Source organism: Uloborus diversus, chromosome 1 (assembly GCF_026930045.1).
Source record: "Uloborus diversus isolate 005 chromosome 1, Udiv.v.3.1, whole genome shotgun sequence".
Lineage (NCBI taxonomy): Eukaryota > Metazoa > Arthropoda > Arachnida > Araneae > Uloboridae > Uloborus > Uloborus diversus.
In genome coordinates, this window is record NC_072731.1 from 30,820,280 (window position 1) to 30,843,615 (window position 23,336).

The window sequence follows — 23,336 nt, forward strand, 5'->3', positions numbered from 1 at the left end:
CTGCATCTGAGCTCTACAGGGGTCAAAATGGTTAGTGGATTAATTTTAAGGGCTTCGGAGTCAAAAAACTAAGTTGGAATGGGGGGCATGGTTCAAGCATCAGGTATCGAGAGAATGAAATTTTTTTGGGTATTGCTAGGAATGGAAATAAAGTGACGAACAAGAGTAGTAATGTTAACAATTGTAATTTAGGAAATTTCAGGGTGTTAAATAAAAGCAACTTAGGCATGCTTAAAGTTTTCTATACCAATGCTCGCAGTATTAAAAACAAGATGGATGAATTGAAAAGCATAGTTATGGATGAGAAGTTGGATGTTATTGGAATTGGACATGGCTACCGAATCTGATGCAGAGTTATTACACATTGCTGGGTATAATTTGTTCTGACAGGATAGAGTAGGTAAAAGAGGTGGTGGGGTTTTATTTTATGTTAGAGACAATTTTATTTGCAATGAATTGGTCATAAATGATAAGCCTACTGATATTGATATGGTTTGGCTGGAGTTGATGAGCAGTAAGGGCAAAAAGCTACGCCTTGGAAACATTTACAGGCCACCTAATTCAAACCAGGGAGAAGATGAACAGATGTACCGTATTATTAGTGACATGTACAGTAAAGGATCCGTTATCATAATAGGGGATTTCAATTTTCCGGGTATTGATTGGAATAATTTTTATCCTGGTAATGGCAAAGAAGAGGAATTTTTAAAAGTAATTGGTGACTGTTTCTTAGATCGTTGTAACTCAGGGAACTCGAGAGGAGGCCATTTTGGATCTAGTTTTTTGTGACATAGGTAGTTTTGTTCAGGGGTTGAGTGTAGTGGAGCATATTGGAGATAGTGATCATAACAGCATTAGGTTCCGGGTTAATTTTGAAGTGTGCAAAGATGATAATTTTAGGTTTGTGCCCAATTTCAGAAACACCAATTTTGTTGCACTTAGGCAGAGCTTGAAAGAGGTTTTTTCGTCAGGGTTGGAAAATAACGACGTAGATCAGCAGTGGACGGAATTTAAGGATAAACTTGCTAAAACCGTTGGGGACTATGTTCCATTTAGGAGAAAAGGTGTTAGTACCAAAATTTGGCCCATGTGGTTCTCCAGGGAGACTAAAGAAGCTCTTAATTATAAGCAAGCCACTTTTCGTAAGTTTAAAGAAACTGGTCAGAGTGCGGAGAGGCTCCAGTATGGTAAGGCAAGGCGAAATTTTAAGTATTTGGTACGGATTCAGAAAAGAGAATTGGAGCAAAGGCTGGCAGATGACATTGATGGGAACCCTAAGAGGTTTTTTGCTTACGCTAATTCTGGGAAAGCTCGAAACAGTCAAATTGAGCCTTTTGGTTGATGAGTATGGAAATTTAATCCAAAACGATAGATATTGCAAATGTTCTAAATAACTTTTTTTCCAGTGTGTTTAACGATAACTGTATCTCAACAGTTGACACTAACAAGACACAAGCTATTATACAGCTTGAGGATTTTGTATTTTCCAGGGAGGAGGTTTTATTTCATTTGAAAAAGATTAAAGCAACTAAAGCTCCGGGACCAGATAATATCTGTCCAAAAATTCTAGTTGAATGTGCAGAGGAATTAGTGGATGTTATTTTGAATATTTTCAATGCTTCTTATAACTCGGGGACGGTGCCAGAGGACTGGAAGCTGGCTAACATAACGCCACTCTTCAAGAAGGGGTCTAAAAGTATTGCTGGGAATTATAGACCTGTAAGTTTGACTTCGGTGATTTGTAAGATTTTCGAAACTTTGATCAAAATTAAGATCATGATGTTCTTAGAGACTAATAGTCTGTTGACTAGTTTGCAGTATGGTTTCAGGAAAGGTAAATCCTGTACTACTAATTTATTACATTTCTACGACAAGGTTACCTCAGCTTTAGATAACAAAAAATGTGTGGATGTTGTTTATATTGATTTTCAAAGAGCTTTTGACAAGGTACCGCATGTTGCTCTTCTCAGCAAGTTAGCTGACATTGGAATAGGAGGAAAAACTTTACTTTGGGTTAGAAATTGGCTTACTGGTAGGAAGCAAAGAGTAGTTGTGAGAGGAAATCATTCTAATTGGAGTGATGTTTTAAGTGGGGTTCTTCAGGGATCAGTTTTAGGGCCTCTTTTGTTTATTATATTTATGAATGACATCAATGAAAATATTTCTGGAAGCATGAATTGTTTTGCTGATGATGTAAAAGTTATGGGGATTGTCGAAAATGAAAAATAAGTAAAACAGCTACAAGAGGATTTAGATCATATTACTAAGTGGGCAGATAAATGGGGTATGGCAGTTAATGTAGGGAAATGTCAAGTGCTACACTTAGGTCATGGAAATAAGCGTATGAGATATCATTTACAGGGTTCAGTCATAAATCAGGCAGAAAATGTTATGGATCTGGGTGTCTTTATAAATCAGGACTTCAAGTTTAATCAACAGTGCAGTATTGCTAGTAACAAAGCCAACAAAATGCTTGGGTTCATCAATAGATCTATTTCAAACAAATCGAAGAAAGTTCTTCTGCCTTTATATAGGAGTTTAGTAAGACCTCATTTGGAGTATGCTGTTCAGTTTTGGTCGCCTTATCTGAAGAAAGATATTTTTGTATTGGAAAGGGTTCAAAGAAGGGTAACTAAATTAGTAAAGGGACTCTCAGATTTAGATTATGATACCAGACTTAATAGGCTTAACATGTATAGCCTGGAGCAAAGGAGAGTCAGAGGGGACATGATTCAGTTATTTAAATTTATCAAAATGAAAGATGTAAATGGATTAAATTTTTGCGGGGAAAGCAGGACAAGGGGTCATTGTTTTAAGCTATTTAAATCTCAGGCTAACTTAGAAATCAGGAAAAACTACTACTTTAGCAGGGTCGTGGGCACTTGGAATAGCTTACCGGAAGAGGCGGTAATGAGCAAGGGAGTGGATAGCTTTAAGAGGGCCATTGATCTTCATTGGGGACTAATTAATTGACTAGGACCAGCCTAGCTGGGCCCAGAGCCTGTTGCTGGTCGTCACATTTGTATTTGTATTTATAAAAAATCCTCCTAAAACTGAGGGGGGGCATTGCTCCCTATGCCCCCCCCTTCTATAAATCCACTCATGCCCTTTTAAACTATTCAAAAAAGAAAAAAAATAATGATTTTTTAAAAAAAAATATGGAAAATGTGCCCCTTATAAATTTGCCTATGATTCCCACAGGATTTCAGAATTGTAAGGTGCCAATCCCATGGGATCCCGCGGAATTGACTTTATTCTTCAAAAAATTAAAATTTTGTGACAAAGAGAAAAAGTTGTGCTTTTTAGGATGGACTGCTTTCATTATTTGAATTAGCAGTCTTCTTGAATTCCGCACAGCAATTGTAAAGTACTACGCAGCCAGATCCTAATTAGCGATTATCATTTGGTAAGCAAAAGTGTGCCGCTTGTATGGGATGGTAAAGGATTTTTACTCTAAAAGTAATGTGCTTGAGAAAAACACGTGCTGTGGCTCCACTGCAATTGGTTTTACAAAAATTAAAGTCTTAAAAGAAAAAATCCTGACTTTTTTTCTTCTTTTTTGAATATTTCAGAAGTGAAAATGAGGAGAATAGCAAATGTTCTTTTCTGAGGGTAAAAAAAACACCCTACATCGTATTACAAGTAGTAAAGTTGTCACTGGGTTGTTGAAAACAACTATTTTGAACTGAAAACCATTAGAGAAAGTATATAAATGAAAATATCTGCTGAATGCATTTCATTTCAATACTTAAAGTGTTCAACGATTATTTCAACAAATTAAAAGTAAAACAATAATTTAAAAAAAAAAAAAAACGGATTTAACAAAAACTAAGCAAACTATTGCTTAGAGCACCCGCTTCGTTGAAAGCCCCCTTCTCCCGAAAATTTCCTGATTTGTTCCTAAAAAATGAAAAGTAACTTGAAAAAAATAAATTTCATTTTACAATCCTTGAAATCCATGAAATTTTGAAGAAGTGTGGATACAAACCAGAAATTTTAAAATTTATAGAAAATAGGAGAGGTTAGAGGGAGAACTGCAACATAAAAAGACTACAACATAGTGGGGGGGGGGGGGGGGGTTAAAAAATGCACTTTTTTGCTATGGACAGAAAAGTTGTCTGGACATGAAATAACTTAGGGCCATGGGAAGGCCCCCCTGTTCCTCCCACCCTTTCCACCCTTGTTCCTCAAAAAAAAAAAAAAAAAAAACCTGCTAATGAAATGTGTTATGTTTTAGGAGAGAATAAATAAATAACAAAATGATTATCTATCAACTATTAAAACAAAATTTCGCTCAGGGCCGCTAAAACTCTAAGCACACCCCTGAGTCTTACAGCTCTATAAATACCATACTGGGATTGGCAATTTAACATAAAACTTAAGTTTCTGAGTGATTTAACTCTTTTTCTCCCCCCTCGGGTTGGGATTGACATGAGTCTGTTACTCACTGTATATTGATTTTCCTGCTTGCAGAGTGTTTTAAGTTGTGTGTGCTGTGCAGATACTTTATATTTTTATCCTACTATATGAAACTATAAACTACTTTCTGTGCAATCAACTACAAAAAAAAAAAAAAAAAAAAAAATATTCAATGTAAGAATGAAGACTCATTCAGAATTTGACATTTCTCGTATTTCCTGACATAGTTGAGCTTTTACTGTAAATAAAATCTTTCATTTATTGTCAGACTATATAAAATTATGACAATGTGTCAGTGTTTATTTCGTTACTATTTAATTAAAAGGGTTGTACACAAATCAGGGAAATGTCCAGATTTTAGAGTGTTGTTCAGGAAACATTCTCAGAAGTTTTAATTTACAAATAAATTGGATCTTCCAGGTTTAGGCTACCATTTTTTGAACCAAATTATTCAAATTTAGGTGCGTGGGTATTGTAATTATTTTAGTGAAAGTTCATAATTTTCTAACACATCCGGGTTTTGTACACTCCTTACAACTCCTTATAAATTCCTGCTCTTTAAGTAAAGAAAATAAGGGCCTTTAAAACTCCTGAATTTTGCTGTTACCTCCTTACAAACTCCTTATTTTTTATTCTACATCACCTGAAAGATTTTTTTCTATCGCCAATCTGATACGGGTGATTACGTTTACTGGAATTCCGCTATTTTGTCGCCTTCTAATACTGGAAATCTGATTTTTTCGTTAGACTATTCCCTTTCCCGCATCCTATTTTTCCCCCCACATCTCTGACTAATATGTCAAAAATTATTAATAATATATCATCTTGTAGACTTGAAGTATCATTCTAAGTTTTCTTTGCTTTAATAAATTCTGTTATTTGCCATTTTTAGACTTTTGATGCTTTAATTTTGATTATTGGATGCAAAGAGATGCTTTAATTTTGATTAAAGCAATCTCTTTGCATCCAATATGAAAATCAATTTTTTTTTTTCTTTTTGATGCTTATTATGGTTTTTTGAGGAGCAAATAAATAAAATTTCTTCTTATTCCTATAAAAATCTCACAGTTATAATTTCCAAGCTAAATGCTGTGTCCTTTATGAGAGTCAAAAAATTAAAATTAAATTGCTGGTTTAAATTTGATTTTTGCTTCATTTACGTCAATTGTTATTAATAATAGGATTGTAGGGCTCTAAAATGCAGTTCTAAAATAATGTACTTAAATAAATTTCTTTATGTGCTATTTATACCTTTAACGCATTTACTTTGAAAATTGCAATCTCTTTACGTTTATGATGCTTACTATCCCTTGTGAAGAGGCAGAGAAATTAAGTTCATTCATATTTTTATTAAAACCATTAAATTGAAAAGTTTGTAACGAAACTCATGCCCTTTAAGGGTGTCGAATGTCAGAAAGTTAAGTACAGAATCTCTGTCTGAAATTTATATTTGTTTCAATTTCTTTAAGTGTTTTAATATATACGTAACATCTGTATTTGCCAGGGTTTGTTTTTTTTTGATTAAAAAAAAATCGGACTTTTTTATTTAAATTGATTTTTTATTTTCATTTAAAAAATTTGCAGATATTAATTACTTAACAGGAGTAAGCATAACATATTTTATACAATAAATGAAAGAGCAACTTAATAGCTAAACACTAGTTTTACTACTTCCTAAAATTATAATTTTCATACTTTTTAGAAGAAAAATTCTTAAAATTTGTCAGTTTTCTATGTTTATCAGCTTTGAGTCACACAAAAGTTTTGAAATGGTCTACAAAATTTTGAGCTATGAAGAGCAAAATAATCTGTATATATATATATATATATATATTTTCAAAAGGATCACTAGTATTTAAATTAAACTTTCTGTATGAGTAACCTTATGTTTCTATGCCAAAATCAAACTCAAACTTCGCTGAAAATTGTTTGTTGTGTTTGAAGTTTATCCTTTTGTATCATGTAAATATTTCAATTATTTTGATAGTTGGAAATTATTTTGGCCTCTACTACGTTTGGTCGGCTTATTATAGTTCTTATTTTAGTAATTATTTTACTTTTTAAAGTCTTTTTGTGGTTAGGAATTTGTTAGTACGTATTTTGTTTTTGAGAAAATACTAATTTTCAATCAATATCACTTTTTTTTTTTTTTTTGAATAAAACTTATTTCAGTGGTAATTCCCCCCTCCCCCATCCCTGTATTTGACTTAAAGTTGTACATATTTTTTCTGAAATACAGTTAAAAAAATGCATCTTTAAGCAAGAAACAGTCCTTCAAAAGTAAAATGAACTTCTGCAAAACTCCTTAAAAACTCCTTACTTTTAATTTTCTAAGTTGAGTATGAACCCTGCATCCATTAAGGCAACTGTTTCATGTTTTCACATCCGCCATGTTGAAATTTTCGGAAGCAATCCAGAATTCTACAAAGTTTGTAGCTGCCAGATGTAGGATACTAAAGAGTAAGTAATTATGTAATGTTTTAAAAACTTGTGAAATATCTAGTCTATTTATATTGCATCTTATTATTATTTTCTTTTGCTACTAATTTTGCTTTAAAATTGTTCCATTTTGGGTGCTATGTTTCTGAGAAATGTGTCATATATTGTTTTTTTTTTCTTTCTTACGTAAAAATGCGGGCAGGGTCTTATAATGAGTGCAGTACACGCTTCTGAAAATATGGTACTCTGAAATTGCATTACAGTTGTCTATTTACTTGATCTTACATTTGTTGCATTTTTGTCTATACCTGAAAACTAAGAACTTGATTTTTTAATTGAGCAGTTATTGGAAGAAAAAAGAATTCAGCTATTACTTTCATTAACATATTTCTGAAAATTGTTGGTCTGTAAAAGCTAAAATGCACACATACACAATCTAGAATTTACATTACTTTTGGTGGACTATGATATTATACTACATTGATTACAATTGATTTTTATTACTCTGTCTAATGAAAAAAAAAATTCTCCTAATGTATTTTTAGGTAGAAATTTCTACAAATTTAAGTGATCCTAACAAACCAAAATCTTGGAAAGCACTTCTTCAGGAGAAGACTGACATAAAAAAGAAATTTGAAGCTGAAAGTAAAGTTCAGGTAGTTATTTTATCCCATTAAACATTAGCTATATACATTTTATTTAAAATTATTATGTTTTATTAGTTTAATCTCATTACAGCAAATACCAATTTAACAAGATATCTGTTCCATTGGAATCAATGTCTTTTTTTTTTTTTTTTTAACCATAATATTTTTGTTAAAAATAAAATAATACGTACTTGTAAGTAAATTTACTTGAAATTTGTCTAAGTACTAAACTCAATAGAAGTTAACATCTGACTGTCAGCAGATGGCACTTGGCCACATCTAGTTTCAAAAATGCTCATTTTCCTGAAGGTGAGTATCTTTCAGGAAAAAGCTGTACCTCAGAGCCAGAAGCATGTAAGTCACATTATGATAATTTTGCAGGAGAGAGGAAAAACTTTTTTCTATCCCATCTAAAGGATGGGACTTGCACTCTTTTAACCCTGATAAAAAATTGAAAATGATATATATTTTTTAAGAATTTCGTTCACATGGCTTGATATGGAATAGGCTTCTACATACAATACTCTAATAAACAGAAAATTTCAATTTTTGGACTTGCGTCTGTCTATTTTTGAATTACAGAAATGAGACACAGAACAGTGGATAAAAGAAGTGGATAAAAAAAGTTGTTTAAAAGAAGTTAGAGCTTGTAATTTTTGCCTTTTCTCCAACTGAAAGCAGTTATTGCCACACCTCAAACATTTCAATAATAAATAATCACACAACAAAAATATATTTTAATGCTTTTTTTCTATCCAACACATTCTAAAAACTTAAATGTTAATCAACAAAATTACATAAATTTTTTCTTTATAATAAAAATTAATTTAACTCATTAAGTCACTCTATAGTTATTGTTTCTTAACATTGAAGTCTTTTATTTAAAATTTGGAAATCTCTCTCATTAGTGAAAAGGACTTATAAAAACAAGTTACTTTTCATTGCTCTTTTTATCATTTTATTAATTATGGAAAATAAAACTCAACAGTTATATGTAAAAATCCTAACATGCAGAATAAACCTTGCATCAACTTGCTAAAACTTGTGTTGCAGAAGTAAAATTTGATTTTAAAAAGACAAAGGAAAAAAGGAAAATGAGTTAGCCAAAGAATATTTAAAAAAAAAATTAATTTGAATTTTGACATCTTGAATTCAAATTATGTTTCTCGCAATCACAATTGTGTGTATGTAGGCGTGTGTGTTTGTGTGTGGGGGCAGGGGCAGACTGGCCAGGTCGGCTAGTCGGGAATCCCCGACTTGGCCGACCGCCGAGTGGGCCACTTCCAGCAATTCTTTTATTAAAATTAATAGATTTAAATTCACACCTAACAGTTTTTTAAGTGTCAGAATAAATTTTAAAAAAACATGTAATTTGTTTACTCTATGTGAAAAAAGCATTTGGAAACAGGTTTATTTTTTCCCATCCTAAGCAGGGACAAAGTAAGTAGCCAAAGTCAACACGTGCAAATTTATTCCTCTCTTACCAACTTTCTCTCTAGATTTTAGAGGGGCCATGGCTCTCACATTTAGCAAACGGGAGGGGAACAGAGAAATTTGGGTCCGACGTGACCTGAAAAAGGGTCCATGGACAAAAAAAGAGCGTTAAAAACTTATATTTGTACATAACAAAAATTGAAGGGGCTTCCAGCATTAGACAAAGTGGTCCCGGCCCTGCCATAAATGCGTGGGCCATGCTTTGGAGTGTTGGTAAATCGTCGCTCAGAAGCAAGAGTAAGATATATTAGTGTTACTTCTGGGATTAGATATCTTACTGTTGCTCTGAGGTGAGATATGAGCATGGGCATGCACAAGGAGGGGGGGGGGGCTGTTGACCCGGTTCCGAGCCTGAAGGGGTCCCGAGATTTTTTATTGAGGGGTGAAATATATGTAGGGACGTAAGTGTAAACAAGATGGAGGGGGACCCTTAAAAGTCATTTGTAACGGGCCCCAAAATATCTGTGCACGCCCCGGGTATTCACTGGTTGTGACAGACTTAACTAAATGCTGTCGGTTGGAAAGAGATTTCATTGGTTTATGGTGTTGATTGATATTTGCTTAATTGCTGATGATTAATTTAGCAGTTGTCAACGATCTTTCCTGTACATAGTGTAAATAAATCATCTGTGTTTTTCTCAAGAACTGTGTCGTCCTTTCAAGAAAGTTGAAGCTGCCTCGGAATACAATTTAACAATATTAAAAAGCTTTTTGATGTTTAGTTTTTAAAGGTAATGCAAAAAATGTTCAGATATATTCTAATCATATTCTTGTTTAGATAAGTGATTGAAACGAGGGAGTGATGTTTTAAGTTAATCTTTTGGAAAAAAATTCACTTTTGTGAAGTTTTGTTTAAATTTCAGGGGCAAGGAGGGTTGATTAAGTTAAGGGTCAAAGGTTAGCTTAAAATCGGAAGGGCACGGCGCCCTCCTAAAAAATCTTGGGGGAAACACTCTAGAAAACTGTCACCTTTAATGTTAATGTGTCCAAACATATTATATGATTATGTTTTTAAAATTTCAATGTCGAAAAATTCCAAAGGAGAGTCACTGGATTCCCTGTAGTAACTAAATGTTTAAAATTGGGTCGAGTATACTTCAGTTTTTAAATGCTGAGCGTCCTACTCTCTCAAATATGACCAAAGATAGTTTTGCTTTTTTTAATAGTTCAAAGTCGAAATCTTTTCGTAGAGTGTTCCCAATGCTTCCCTGTTCCATTAATTTTACTAAAGGTATTGTGCAGCTCTGGTTAGTTGAGCTGTGATCTTGACTATGTTTATCTGTTTTAGGGGAGTTTAGTAAAAACTAGACGCGTTATTAACTCGGATTTTAGTCAGAATATTTTTGAAAACTACTAAGAAAGTTTCTCAATTCAACTTAGCGCCAATTACCCCTCCCTATTTACCGAAACAGATTTAAACATTGTCAGAGTCGGAGCTCAGCTTCTCAGAGCCTCACAATAGCCTCAAATTGCATTTCTAAAACTTCCCATTTTAGAAAATTTCTGGAAAGAGCCCCTGACATTCTATTGTAAACAAATATAGATTAAAATGGACTTCAATTTCGAAAAAAAAAGTTAAGAAAAAAAATCCATTCTTTCCCCTCTCCTCTAACATTACCGAAAATTGTAAAATTGCAGTTTTTGACATCAATATTAAAAACATCGTTTGGATGGAAACTAGAATCCCTTCTCCCGATTCTTTTCACCTAAGGCCTTATATAGATCAACCAATTTCGAAAATTTTCCGGAGGGATTTTTCCTGATTCCTTCCCAGGGGCGAATCCAGAAATTGTTCAAGGAGGGGGTGGCTGATTTGTTAACTCACCTCTACTACGTATCTAATTTACATATGCATCGGGGGTGGGGGCAAGGGAGGAGGGACCAAACTCAACAACTAAATAGTGATTTTTCTAAGGAGATCCCGGAATGTATCCCTTTCCTTTTCTGTAGAAAGAGTTATTCTAAAATTGCATTTTAGAGCTTAAATTTCATAGTAAATCCGGGGGATGTTTAGAAATCCCCCTCCCCCTAACAGGATCAAAGTTCGTCTAAAAAAGTGCTTTTTTGGAACTTCAGTTTCGAAAAATTATTGAAGGAAAGTCACTGAACTGATATCTTACCTGCCTGAAATGTCTACAATCGCGTCATTAAACTTAGATTTTGCAAAATACCTGCAAGAAGGCCTCCAAACTCTTCCTCTTAACATCCCTAAAGATCGTCTAAAATTGCTTGGGTTTTGGCACTTCAATTTTGAAAAACTACCGATGCAAGGGGGGGGGGACTGCCGAACCCCGATCAAAAGAGGGACGAGCGCCTCCATCGCCTCTCCCTTGTATCCGTCCTTGTTTTTTCCTTTCCTCGTGTTCTTCCTATGTTGTCGGTATAGAAACCAAAAGATGTACCTTTTAAGACTTATAACCATTAGTATCCTTGTTTCAAGGCACATAAAAAATGTGTCAGTGTTATTTTTGTTTTACATTTTACAATTTTCTTTTTTTTAGAACATAACTTGATTTAGAAACTTAAAGAAAAATAGGAACTAGCGGTAGTTTAATGTCTTTGCTCGACTCGGAAGAATCGAGATCCAGTAATCTTTAATTTAACTTTTTTAATTTTGCAGAGGTGGGCCAAAATATTCTTTTGCCGACTGGGCCAAAGTCAGCCAGTCCGCCACTGTGTGGGGGTATGTGTTTGTGTGTACGGGTTATGTGTATGTGTGTGTAGGCATGTGTGTTTGTGTCTGTGAGGGGGGGGCATGTGTATGTGTGTGTAGGCATATGTGTTTGTGTCTGTGTGCAGGCATGAATGTGTGGGTAGTTGTGTGTATGTGTGTGTGTATGTTTTTGTGTGTGTATGTGTGAGTGTCTGTATGTGTGTGTATGTGTTTGTGTATGTGTGTGTATGTGTTTGTGTGTGTGTAGTTGTGTATTGCGCGTGTGTGTAGGACATGGATGCAACCCGGTGACGGCTTTCGCTAGAGGTGCAGCATCGTTAGGAGCCGGTCGACGGTGATAGTGCGCAGAGTGGCGGTGGGAAAAATCAAAGGAACGTCAAAAATAGTCAAGTGAGAACAATAAGAAACCGTGATTGCTCAAAAATACAAAATCTTTTTTGTTTTTTTCTTTTTTTGTCCCAAGTTCTCCCCATACCCAATTAATTGATGATATCTTATTCTACACACACATAATTCTCTTATTAAATATTTCTAAAAGTGCTTTTTTTTCTAAATCACTTTTCTATAAATAATCTGAAAAAGGTTCTTTTTCTCTCATTTTTGAGTTATTAACCCTTGAAATTAACCTCCTCCTTTTTAAAAAAATAATACCTGTACTAGTTGAGCTATTCTGATGTAAATAGGATGTTTCCATCCTATATTCTTTTGAGGTTTGTTGTTGAGAAATAGATCAAAAATTGTTTGAAATATATATTTGCAGTTTATTTCTTGTTTTCTTTCATTTCAGAACGAACAAAAATCAAGCAAAATAAAGAATGACATTATACCTGATGAGGTAATTTTAAAATTTGTTATTACATATCTGTTTTTAGTATTATAAGAATTCGTTTTAATACTACAGATGCATTAAAAGTGAAAGGCACTCAATACTCAGGGTTGGGTTTTGGACTGTCCAAAACTGGTTTAGGACAGGACAGGTGGCTTTTACGTCCAAAACTGTCTTAAACTGTCCAAAAGTATGCTAAAGCTAAAAGAGTGTAATCTAATTAATTTGTATTTGTTGCAATATTCGTAATGCATAAATGTAGATATTAATGAGGCTTAGTTAATGAATATTTGTAATATTTCTCTCCAAAATGTTCATTAAAAAATATCTTTAAACAAATTGCCAATAATTCTATTACATAAAAATTTCTTTATGGAACAGTTGATAGAGTTATGAAAGGAAATTCACAACACTACCAAGACAATTAATTACAGTTCCATTTATAACTCAAAGGAATGTTATTAAACGTGCAATATTTAGGTGCAAAAAAAAAAAAGTTAATTTATTTAATAGTTTTTGCAAATAAGTTTTACATGATGTTCTAATGAAAATTATTTTTTAAATCAGATTAAAGAACAAAAAATTGATGATTGAACACCTGTATTCTAAAACTTATGCTGCTCTTTTTTTTAGTTCATATTTTGAATATAAGACATTCTGTAACTATAAAAAACTGTACTTTATTGCATTCAAGTCAATTACTGAACTATATTTTGAACACTTTGTTTTGCATAAATGTCGAAAAATTTGGTTTATGGGGGGAAAAAAGTCATGGGTACAAATTGAAATTTTTAATAAAGAATTTAGTTACTATGCAACTAGATTAAAGTCAGCTGTATAAATAAGTTACACATATATTTATACTTGAATGTTCTGATTGAATCAAAATATTTTGCTAAATGTAATTTTGACACGTTTTGATCTTTCTGTTGAGTTTTTCTCACAAAATCTAGTTTCTCAAAAAAAAAAAAAAAAAGGTTTTGAATACTTTTGAACAGTTTTGGACACAAGAGTTTTAAACAGGATGGTAAAAAGCTTGCCAACCCTGCTTTGATTTGCACATGCATAAACATAGAGAAATTTGGTTACTATTATCAATTAAAAAAATATAAATAAATAAAATCATGCATACAAATTGAAATTTTAATCAAGAATTTAACTTTTATGTAACTAGATTAAAATCAGCTGCATAAATAAGTTTAATGTTCACATTGAATAAATGTTCAATATAAAACATTAATTTGAGACATTTTATTCTGTTTTTGATGTTTTCTCACAAAATACAATTTTTCTAAAAATATAGTTTTGGACACTTTGGGACAGTTTTGGACATCAAGGTTTTGGACAGGACTGTAAAAACCATGGTTTTTACCATAGTGCCCAAAACCTTGCCGACCTGCAAGATGGTTTTCCATGCTTGTAGTACTTTTTGTAAAACTTAGTTTTTTTTTTCCGTTTTACATTTGCCTAATCTTATTACTATTATTTTTGCTTTTTAAGTGATAATTTGTTACTAAAAGTTGCAAGTGTTAATACATATATTATTGTAGTTGATGTTTTTAAGGCAATAGGTGTTTTTCATGATACAGTGTAACCTCGATTTAACGATTTTCAAGGGACTGGAAAAAGTGATCATTAAATCAACGAGCATAGACACTTGATACAGTGAAATCCACACCTAACCTAACTTCCTAAACCTATTCGGACCAGTGAACTGTATCATTAAATGAGGAATGCGTTAAATCAAAGTCATACTGTATTTTCAACCCCAAAGAAGTAATTGATATTCAACAAAGAAGATATTAAATTAAAGATGCACTTCTAAATTCTCCTGTGACAAAATTTACAGTAAAAAGCTATGCTCTCTGAGCTCTAGGAAAAATAACATAAATTCTTGCCCAGTCAAAGAAATGTTTCAGTGGTCTACAACTAAAAAAATACAATAAGCAATGGATGTCTATGCTTGTAGCTTCATTTGAAGAGGAATTTACTGTGTATTGAACCTTGGGTGCTTGCATTGGTAAAATGTATCCAAGTACAATTAAAAAAATGTAAGTTCCTTGTCTAGAAATTAAAATTTATTGCAGTTGATTTTATATTTAAGTGATATTTTATATTAAGTTATGATTTATATTTGAGATTTATAATTTAAGTAACCTTAAAATAAAACGAATAAATACCTTGGTGCAGAACCTTACTTAACCTTAAAATGCGCTCAGATTGTATTATATGTTTGTTTTTAGAACAGTTTTTATGCATATTTTCTCCCTGTAGAATTTCAGCTTTTTCCCTTTCTTGCCACTAGCATCCCTGATCTAATCAAATACACCTTTTTTTTAAAAAATTCATCCAATAAAGTTTATATTTAGTATCATTTTAGTGGTTTTTTTTTTTTTTTTGTAAAACAGAGCTATAAAATCTATTTTTATGCGTTGAAGAAAATATTCCTTCTGTTTCTTTGGAATACATTTCTTCAAATTAATGTTTTAATCCTTCATCCTTCACAAAATCCATGTTTATAGAAATTTTGTTTTACTGTGTTTAAGTTCAAAATTCAAACTTATGTTAATAAATTTGAAATTTATATTTCTTATTTGCATATTCTTATACTCTATAGTTCATATTCTTTTTTACACTCTGTTATAGCTCAAAAAGGATGCTCAGTTTAAAGAATTTTTAGCTGTTCACCAAGATCGTAAATCTAAGCCTATCTGGTGTGATGATACTGAAGAATTCCATGACATCCAATCTGGATCTGCATCTAGTGATGAAGATGATACAGCTAAGGATTCATCCGAAGAACCTGTTCATCAAAATACAGGTTTATTATCAAATTTACCAGGAAATTTTGAAAAATAATAAACTACAACTGTTATTAGCATAAAAAACAACTTTTGGAACTTAAGTTATTTCTATAATTATTGAATAAAATATAATTTAAAATATTCATATAACTACTGACTAAATGTAATATAACTTAAAAGGGCCACTAAAAGCCATAGGACTGTTAGCGGCAGCAAAAAAATTTTTTAAAATGGGGGGGGGGGAGAAGTACAAAGTAAAATTGATGTAAATCTAACAACTTAACTCACATTTTTCTTAAGATTTTGTTGAATTTTGTACACAGTAACTCATCCCGAAGAAACACTTAGACATGAATTAAACTTACATTATTTACCCCAAAGTATTTTGAGATGCCACAAATACTTGGTAATAATTTCATTAAACAAATATGGGCTGTTTAAGTAAAACAATTGATTTACTAAAAAATTAATGAATACATAAACTTAAAGTTACTGCTTGTGCTAAATAATGTTTCATAAATACAAAGTAAAACAAATAATTATGTTCTGAAAATTTTGACATTTTTTAAAAAATAATTTCTTGTTTTTGTTCCTAAATTGAAAAATAAAATAATAAAGGAACATAAAAGTGTGGGGGGGGAGGTTTCCCCCTTCCCCCTCTCCTCTGAATCGCCGCCACTGTGTCTTATTATAAGGTATAATTTCACATTGAATGTAAGACAATACTTTAAAATAATTGTAAAAAGAATATTCACATCAGAAATTGTTATACACCAAATCTTCTAAATCATAGCTTGTTATTTAGAAAATCCAAAGTTTCTGCCAGGCCGAAGCTTGGTTACACTTCTAAGCTCTACAAATGTTCAGTGTGTTAGCCTGTGGTCACATAGCAAGCAGCCTAATAATAATTCAGCTCCAACAAGCAACCAACGTCATGTTTGCATCAATGTTTGTCACCTGGTTTTGTTTCTAATGGGATCGGTCTCGGTACTATATTTATACTATTTGTGTTAAACGTAGGATGTAACCGGTAGTCAAGAAAACTACATTTTTTGTTGGTAACTACAACTACTTTAGTACAAATGTAGTTAATTAACACTATGTTAAACACAATATACCGTTTAAAATATACAACCTTATCAACAATATACTAGATTTTTAAACGTTTATGAACAATATACTACATTTTTTAAATGTAGTAAGTAAACTGTTTTCGAAATGTAGTCACAACTTAGTTATTTTTAGGAAACAAATTTACTGACAAATTCGATTTACACTCATATTCAATATTTTAAAAAGCTTTAAAAAAAACTAAAAAGAGTTTTGAACAGTAGTTGCCAAACTTATGAAGCTTCTAAACTACAGTACTGTTTTTTAATGCTACTGAGAATTACCAACTTTTTTTTAAAAAATCCTGCATTTCTAGTGCAGTCAAACTTACATTACATTATTTGCATTTGCAAAACCAACACAAGAAAATTTTTTCTTTTTGTTACTTCAATTTTAGATGAAAATAAGAGTGGAAAATCCAAAGCACTGTCTGACGTAGTGAAGGAAACTAAATCAACTGTAAGTACCCCTTTTTTACAAAGGTCTTCCGGTTATTATTCTCTGATTTTCAAAATGCCCTTTCTCAAAGCACATATGGCTCCGTATAATGTAAACATTCAATAATACTAGTTTATAAAATTTTAAAAAACCCAAGATCTAATTTTAATTAAAAAAAAACTCCAAAGTTATCGACATATAAAAATAGTTGATGCAGAAAATTTGTAAAAAGTCAAACTATTGAAGTAAAACATGTTAATTTTATTCATTTTGAAGAAAAGTATCTCGCCGCCAGCGCCTGAAACTTTTTTTACAACAGTTTTGATCTAAGAGGGAAAAAAAATAAGAAGGTATGCGTTATAAAAAAAACGACTTTCGTTTTTTTGGACACCCTAATATATATATATATATATATATATATATACATATATATATATATATATATATATATATATATATATATATATATATATATATATATATATATATATATATATACAGGAGAACAAAAAGACCTTGATATAAGGTTACTTTTCTAAAGTCCTGGCTCATTGAATAGGAATTCTATGTTATGTCTTATTGGATATATGGTCAGGTCATAATACATTAATCACTTATAAGATCACTTCTGCCTGATTTATTTGAATGAGTTCAGTGTTTAATAGATTCACTTCCAAGAATTTTCCGTGATACACAATTCTTAACAAGCGAAAAGTCGTATTCCTATTCACTTAGCATGTGGGGCACCGAATGCAGTAGAAAGTGAATATTACTAGAGTGACCCTAAAATATGAAGCAGTAACGAGGGCACTCACATGTACATATCGCACTTTTTTTACCAGTGATGAGAAGCCGAAGAAAATTTTCAGAATCCAATTCAAAACCATTGCTTAAACTAAAGAAAAACAATTATCAGTTCTGTATTTATGATAATTTTAAGTTAGACAAGTTGCACATCAGTTCTCTGCTTGAGCATATTTGTATGCAGCTTTACCCTAATTGAAAGTTTTAAAACATCATTTCAAAATTTCATATTGCTTCCAAAAATTTTAATTGGTTCAATTCTGTTAAATTATTATAACCTAATTACTGATTTTTTTTATCTTTTTAAATTTTAAAAAGAATTAATGCATATACATGTTTATTTATTAATAAATGTAAATGAATCGGTTATAAGGTCACTCCACTTAGAGACGTACCGAGTAGCACTTTGGTTGAGTACCAAGTACTCGGCCTTTCACTACTCAGTCAAGTAGCGAGTTATCGAGTACCGAGTTCTAATTATGTTTTAAGACGAACCGCACATACACGTGATGAATTTTGAACTCATTAGAATAGTAGTATAGTAGTCTAGACTTACATGTCCGAACAATAGTTTTTAAAACAAAATTCCAGCTGAAATTTAATTACGCATTATTTAAAAGATTTTGTTTGTGTCAATAATTTTACAAAAAAGTTATTTTTAAATTTAAAAATAAACAAATAAATAACTAAATAACTGGTAGGATTAATTAAGTTAAAATTAAAACAAATTATATTAATTTGTACTTCTAGTCCACTATTGTAAATAATTTTTTAAAGCAAATAAAACAACGTTAAAAGCACAAATGTGCAGGAACACTGCATACACATGTTTCTGCATTACAAGGAACGTCTTTTTAGTGCAAAAAATGTGAGCTAATGAATGTAAAAAAAAATCCGACTTTTGTCGGGTGTCTGTAAATCTAAGGGCTCACATTTTGTGCATTGAAAAAAGCATTCCTTGTAATGCCAAAACACATGTGATTCTGCACATTTGTGCTTTTAACGTTGTTTTACTTTTTAAGAAAAGGTTTTGTTATATTTCTTATAAATAATTTTGTTTGTGGCAAAAATCCATTTAATAATATAAGAATTTCATATTTTCTGTACTTACCTTTTTTGCCCCATTTTTAATGAATAAGTTTCATTAACTTTACTCTATTGAAGCATAACTAACTTCATTATTCTCAAAATTTAAATTTGACTTCTAAGTTTGAATTGTAAATGATTGCAGTATATTATTATATGCTTATACTTTTTTTTATTAATTGTAAGATCTGCCTTGAACAATATTCAGTTATTTACAGCGACTCGGTATTGAACAAGTACCTGATCAAAATTTAGCAGAGTACAGAGTAGTTACCGAGTACTTGGTATGTCACTCCACTTATAAGGTCAGTTTCGTGGAGTTCTGGGGGGGGACCTTATATCGAGGTTTTGTGTGTTGTTTCAGATTATTTATTTATTCTTGTTTTGTAGAACAAACTATTTCTTTATTCTGTAATGTATACTGATTTTTCTTTTTCTCCTCTGACAGAAGGTCTTTAGTGATTTGCATACTGTCAAACTCAGGAATTTGCCTTTTTTGTGCAAAAAAGTAAGTAATATTTTGTTCGAATGTTAGCTATCAGTAACATTTAAATAGGTTGAATACTAGAATGTGCTGTAAAGCTGCGATTTGCCGTAACTTTCCATTCCATCGAAGAGAAAAAATTCCAACTAATAAATACACATCTTTGGTTTTCCCTCTCCTTTACATGATTTTAAGAAAAGATGACAATTTGTAAACAAACAATCTGTTAAAGATAAGTCATGTTAAATTAACCCCTTGAATTTGATGCAAAGCAACATCAATTCATGTAATGTTAAGAAAAATTTAAATCAGAACTGTGTGTAAGATTTATACTCCTATACGAGAAAGGATTGTTTTTACAATCATAAGTTTGCACATAGGTTCGTGTTAAGTTTTGAATCTGACTTTTATGTGTTTCTTGCGTACTAATTTGTAGGTGAATCAATGACAGGGTTTTTTCGCCTATTTATCAGCACAATGTCATGCATTGCTGCAGTACAAATATTTCTCTTATTAAAAAAGCTTGTGTTTTGTTTAAATTAAATGAAAAAATGACTATTTGTAACTTTTTATCTGAAGTTGTTAATTTTATTTGATACTTATTTTGTTTTAACCTTGAGAATTAAAAATATACCCAATGTTTTTATCTTAATGCCATATTTTTTTTTGTTTCCATTGCATAAAAAATTATAACAATTTTTACAATTGCGATTTTCCTTAATTGATCAGAACTATCATCAAATTCTTCTTTTTATTTATTTATTTATTTTTTTGTGTCTTCAATCTTGTCTAATTTTCTTGCACTTTACTATCTAAATAATTCACATGTCTGTAATTCAGCGAATCTGGCATTTTACGGAAAATCAAACTTTTGTTGCCCAATAATGAATTTAAATTACAGTAGAACCTTGGTTATCCGAGCTAATTAGGACCACTGGTGCCTCGGATGTTGGGAATCTTGGTTAGTAGAAACTTTGTCTAAAAACATCTCAGGATCACAATTTTTTAAAATGTGTTAGTTAAAACAGTGCTAGATCAACGGGGCACACTGAACTTAATTTTGCAATGGTAGTTTAGAAATGTTTTTATCATTCACTGGTAAAAAGACGGGGGGGGGGGGGGACTTTTCTCATATGAATAAAACAATTATAACAAACGTAGTGTATTTAAATTTATTTAGAAAGCGGAAATATTTCGAATGTATTGAGGTTGATAATGAACAACAAAACTGTAGCAATTTACAGAAAATTATGCTTCATATGTTTCAAAGCATTTCTGTCAAACATTTCATTATAGTGCACACTGAATCTAAACGATTTATCAAATAATATTTCAAGAAATTAAAACCATGCACCTAACATCCGTTTGACACTAATTTTTGCAAAGAGGTTTTATGTTCGGCTCTATGTGGGAAAGAACTACACGAAGTTCTTGATCCAGGTTCTTTAAAGGTGATCTCTTACTGCTTTTTATAAGTGCCAAACCAAGCACCTAACTTCCGTTTGACAGTCATTTTTGCAAATACTTTTAATGTTCAGCTCTATGCTGGAAAGAACTACACAAAGTTCTTGATCCAGGTTCTTTAGAGGTGATCTCCTACTGTTTTTTATAAGTGCGAGGGCTGAGAGGAAGAGTTCGCTAAGATATATAATTGAAAATGGTAGGGGCACATCAAAAGCAAGACAAGAGATAGTGGGATACTCATTTTTAACCAGCAACCAAAAGTCGTCCAGAGGCACTTCGCTCAACTTAAGTTTAAGAGTATGGTCTCTCTGAGGTCCATAAATTCTTCTCGCGCCTTCAAAGAAAGGTCTTTAACCTGATGCATCCGCCGATGAAGAGAATGGAGCGCGAATCCAGTCATACTGTTCCATGTTAATATTCTTGAAATAGTGCTTAAACTTGTCCTGAAGTATGACTAAATGTTTTGCAACCACATTCAGCAGCTTTTCTTCCATGCCATTTTCTTCACATACCATGCTGACGGTCCGTTTGAACATGACCAATGAGCCACGAGCTGCATCTTCTCTCCACAGCTGAATTTTCGAATTGAACCCGTTTGACTTGTCCATACATGTAACCCAAATTCTCTCCTTGTCCTTGCATTTTCCGATTCAATTCGTTAAGGTTTTCAAAAATGTCAGCCATGTACTCTAGTTTTGCCAGCCAATATTTGTCTTACAACAAACTGTTGTACTGCATTTCGTTTTTTAAAATCAAAAGCTGTCGTACCTCGTCCCTCAATTCAAAAATTTTTGATAGTACCTCAAAACGTGAAAACCAGCGAATCTCTATATGAAGTAGGGAGTGGTGCTCTGCCCCCATTTCTTCACAAAATACGTAGAAAAAGCAAGAATTACGCAGCCTCGATTTTTTTTAAATTCACGATTTCAGCCAAAGCTGACTTCAGCTCATCTGGTAAGTTCTGCCATGAGAGCTTCATGATGGAGGAAACAGTATATGGTTTTAGTTTCTATTTTACTAAGTCTCAGAACTGAGCTTTGAGAAACTATGATAAAAGGAAATTAGTATCGGAACTGCAAAAGAGGAAAATGAAAGCTAAAGCTGGGGCTAAAATTTCTGGGGAGGGGACGATACTCCCGTTTGCAAAATATTTAGAAAAATTTCTGTATAATTAGTTGAGTTCGTGGAAATTAAAATCCGTTTTCAAAAACTGAAAGCAACAGGATCACAAGAAGTTTAACAGAAGGGAGGCAGCAAATTCCCCCTCTCCCCTTGTCGGGTCGGGTATGTCCCTTTGCACATGATCGACAGGGTGAATTTAGAAGTTACAGAACGATCAAACGCTATTCGATCATAACTTTAAAATAAAATACGTCAAGGATCATTCTTTTTATATAACTACGAAAATACTGCGGCACACTGGTTGTGAAGCCCTGAGTTAAAATACAATAGAATATTTTTAAAGGATAAAATGAACATGAAAAAATAATGTTTTACAGTTAAAAAATAGGAAAAATACTTATACAGGAAAATAACTTTTATTAAGTTTTAAAACGTCAGTCGATTTTTTTGCAGTACGCGCGCGAATTTAAATATAAACAGATGCCTATAAAAAACACAAAACTTCCAGAAAATAATTTTTATAATTAATTGAAAATTCATTATTTCATTAAATTTACATTATTGTTGTTAAATCTGCTACCTTTCTTTGCAAAAGTCCCGAATTTCTGGCAATAGCTCTCCGATCACGCAATTTTTTCAGCAACAAAATTTCTATAGGTGTAGTTAGTATCTGTCATCTGCTCTAAATATGGGTCTTTCTTATGTTTCTTAGAAATTAGTTTTTGAGGCAGGGCAGCACAGGCACAGAAATAAAACACCTCGTCCATTTATGAGCTTACGTATTTAGACAAAAGGAAAAAAAACTTTCATTATCGGCTCGGTTAACAGAAACCTCGGATAATCGAAGCTTGGATGATCGAGGTTCCACTGTACTATATTTTAAAGGGTTTTTTTTTTTCAAGTCTTTGAAATTAGGCAGTTTGACGCTTGAATATGTTTCATGTTATGGAAGTTGTCTAATGTGTCAAAAAAAATTCCCTGCTTTAATAGAAGCATACAAAAATAATAGAAAAAAGTGCAATAAACTCTGAATATGCTACTTAAGTTTCATTATTAGAATTTTAAGTCTACTTTGCAAAATTCTTCAAGCTTCATGTAAAACATCCAGACAACACCTAACTTCTTTGATTTCAATCATTGATTTGGAATTCAATTATATTTTAATTTTTACATACAACCTATATTGCCAACATTGAACTAAAATGTCTTTTTATATACTGCAGACCTTATTCCCAGAGCATTTCTATCACTATCTGTTTATTTTGGTAATGCTTATTAAACATATTATTTTACCTTTTCATCTTTGGGCAGTCTTGTCATCTTTTTATTTTCTCCCAAAACCAAGCAATGTTTGAAGCAGTTTGCTGGGTTTCTTAATATAGTCTGTACTTTGAGCTTATCAGAAGTATCTCTTTAGTCTTCTCAGAATTGATGGCTATTTTCTTCTTTTGGAAATGGTGCATGATAGATGTACTGTAATGTTCATTATTAGTACTGCACAAATAATATCTTTACAATGAATAAA

At 32.1% G+C, this 23,336-nt stretch overlaps 1 protein-coding gene across 1 annotated transcript in view; it reads left to right on the top strand.

Annotated features, from left to right (window-relative positions):
• Positions 1-23,336, top strand: part of LOC129228676 (probable RNA-binding protein 19) — a 207,377-nt gene that overhangs the window by 7,948 nt on the left and 176,093 nt on the right. The window contains exons 3-7 of the mRNA XM_054863363.1: positions 7,404-7,514; positions 12,461-12,508; positions 15,146-15,320; positions 16,811-16,872; positions 19,190-19,249. Of these exons, the coding sequence (XP_054719338.1) occupies positions 7,404-7,514; positions 12,461-12,508; positions 15,146-15,320; positions 16,811-16,872; positions 19,190-19,249 (456 nt within the window). The remainder of the gene's footprint in view (positions 1-7,403; positions 7,515-12,460; positions 12,509-15,145; positions 15,321-16,810; positions 16,873-19,189; positions 19,250-23,336) is intronic.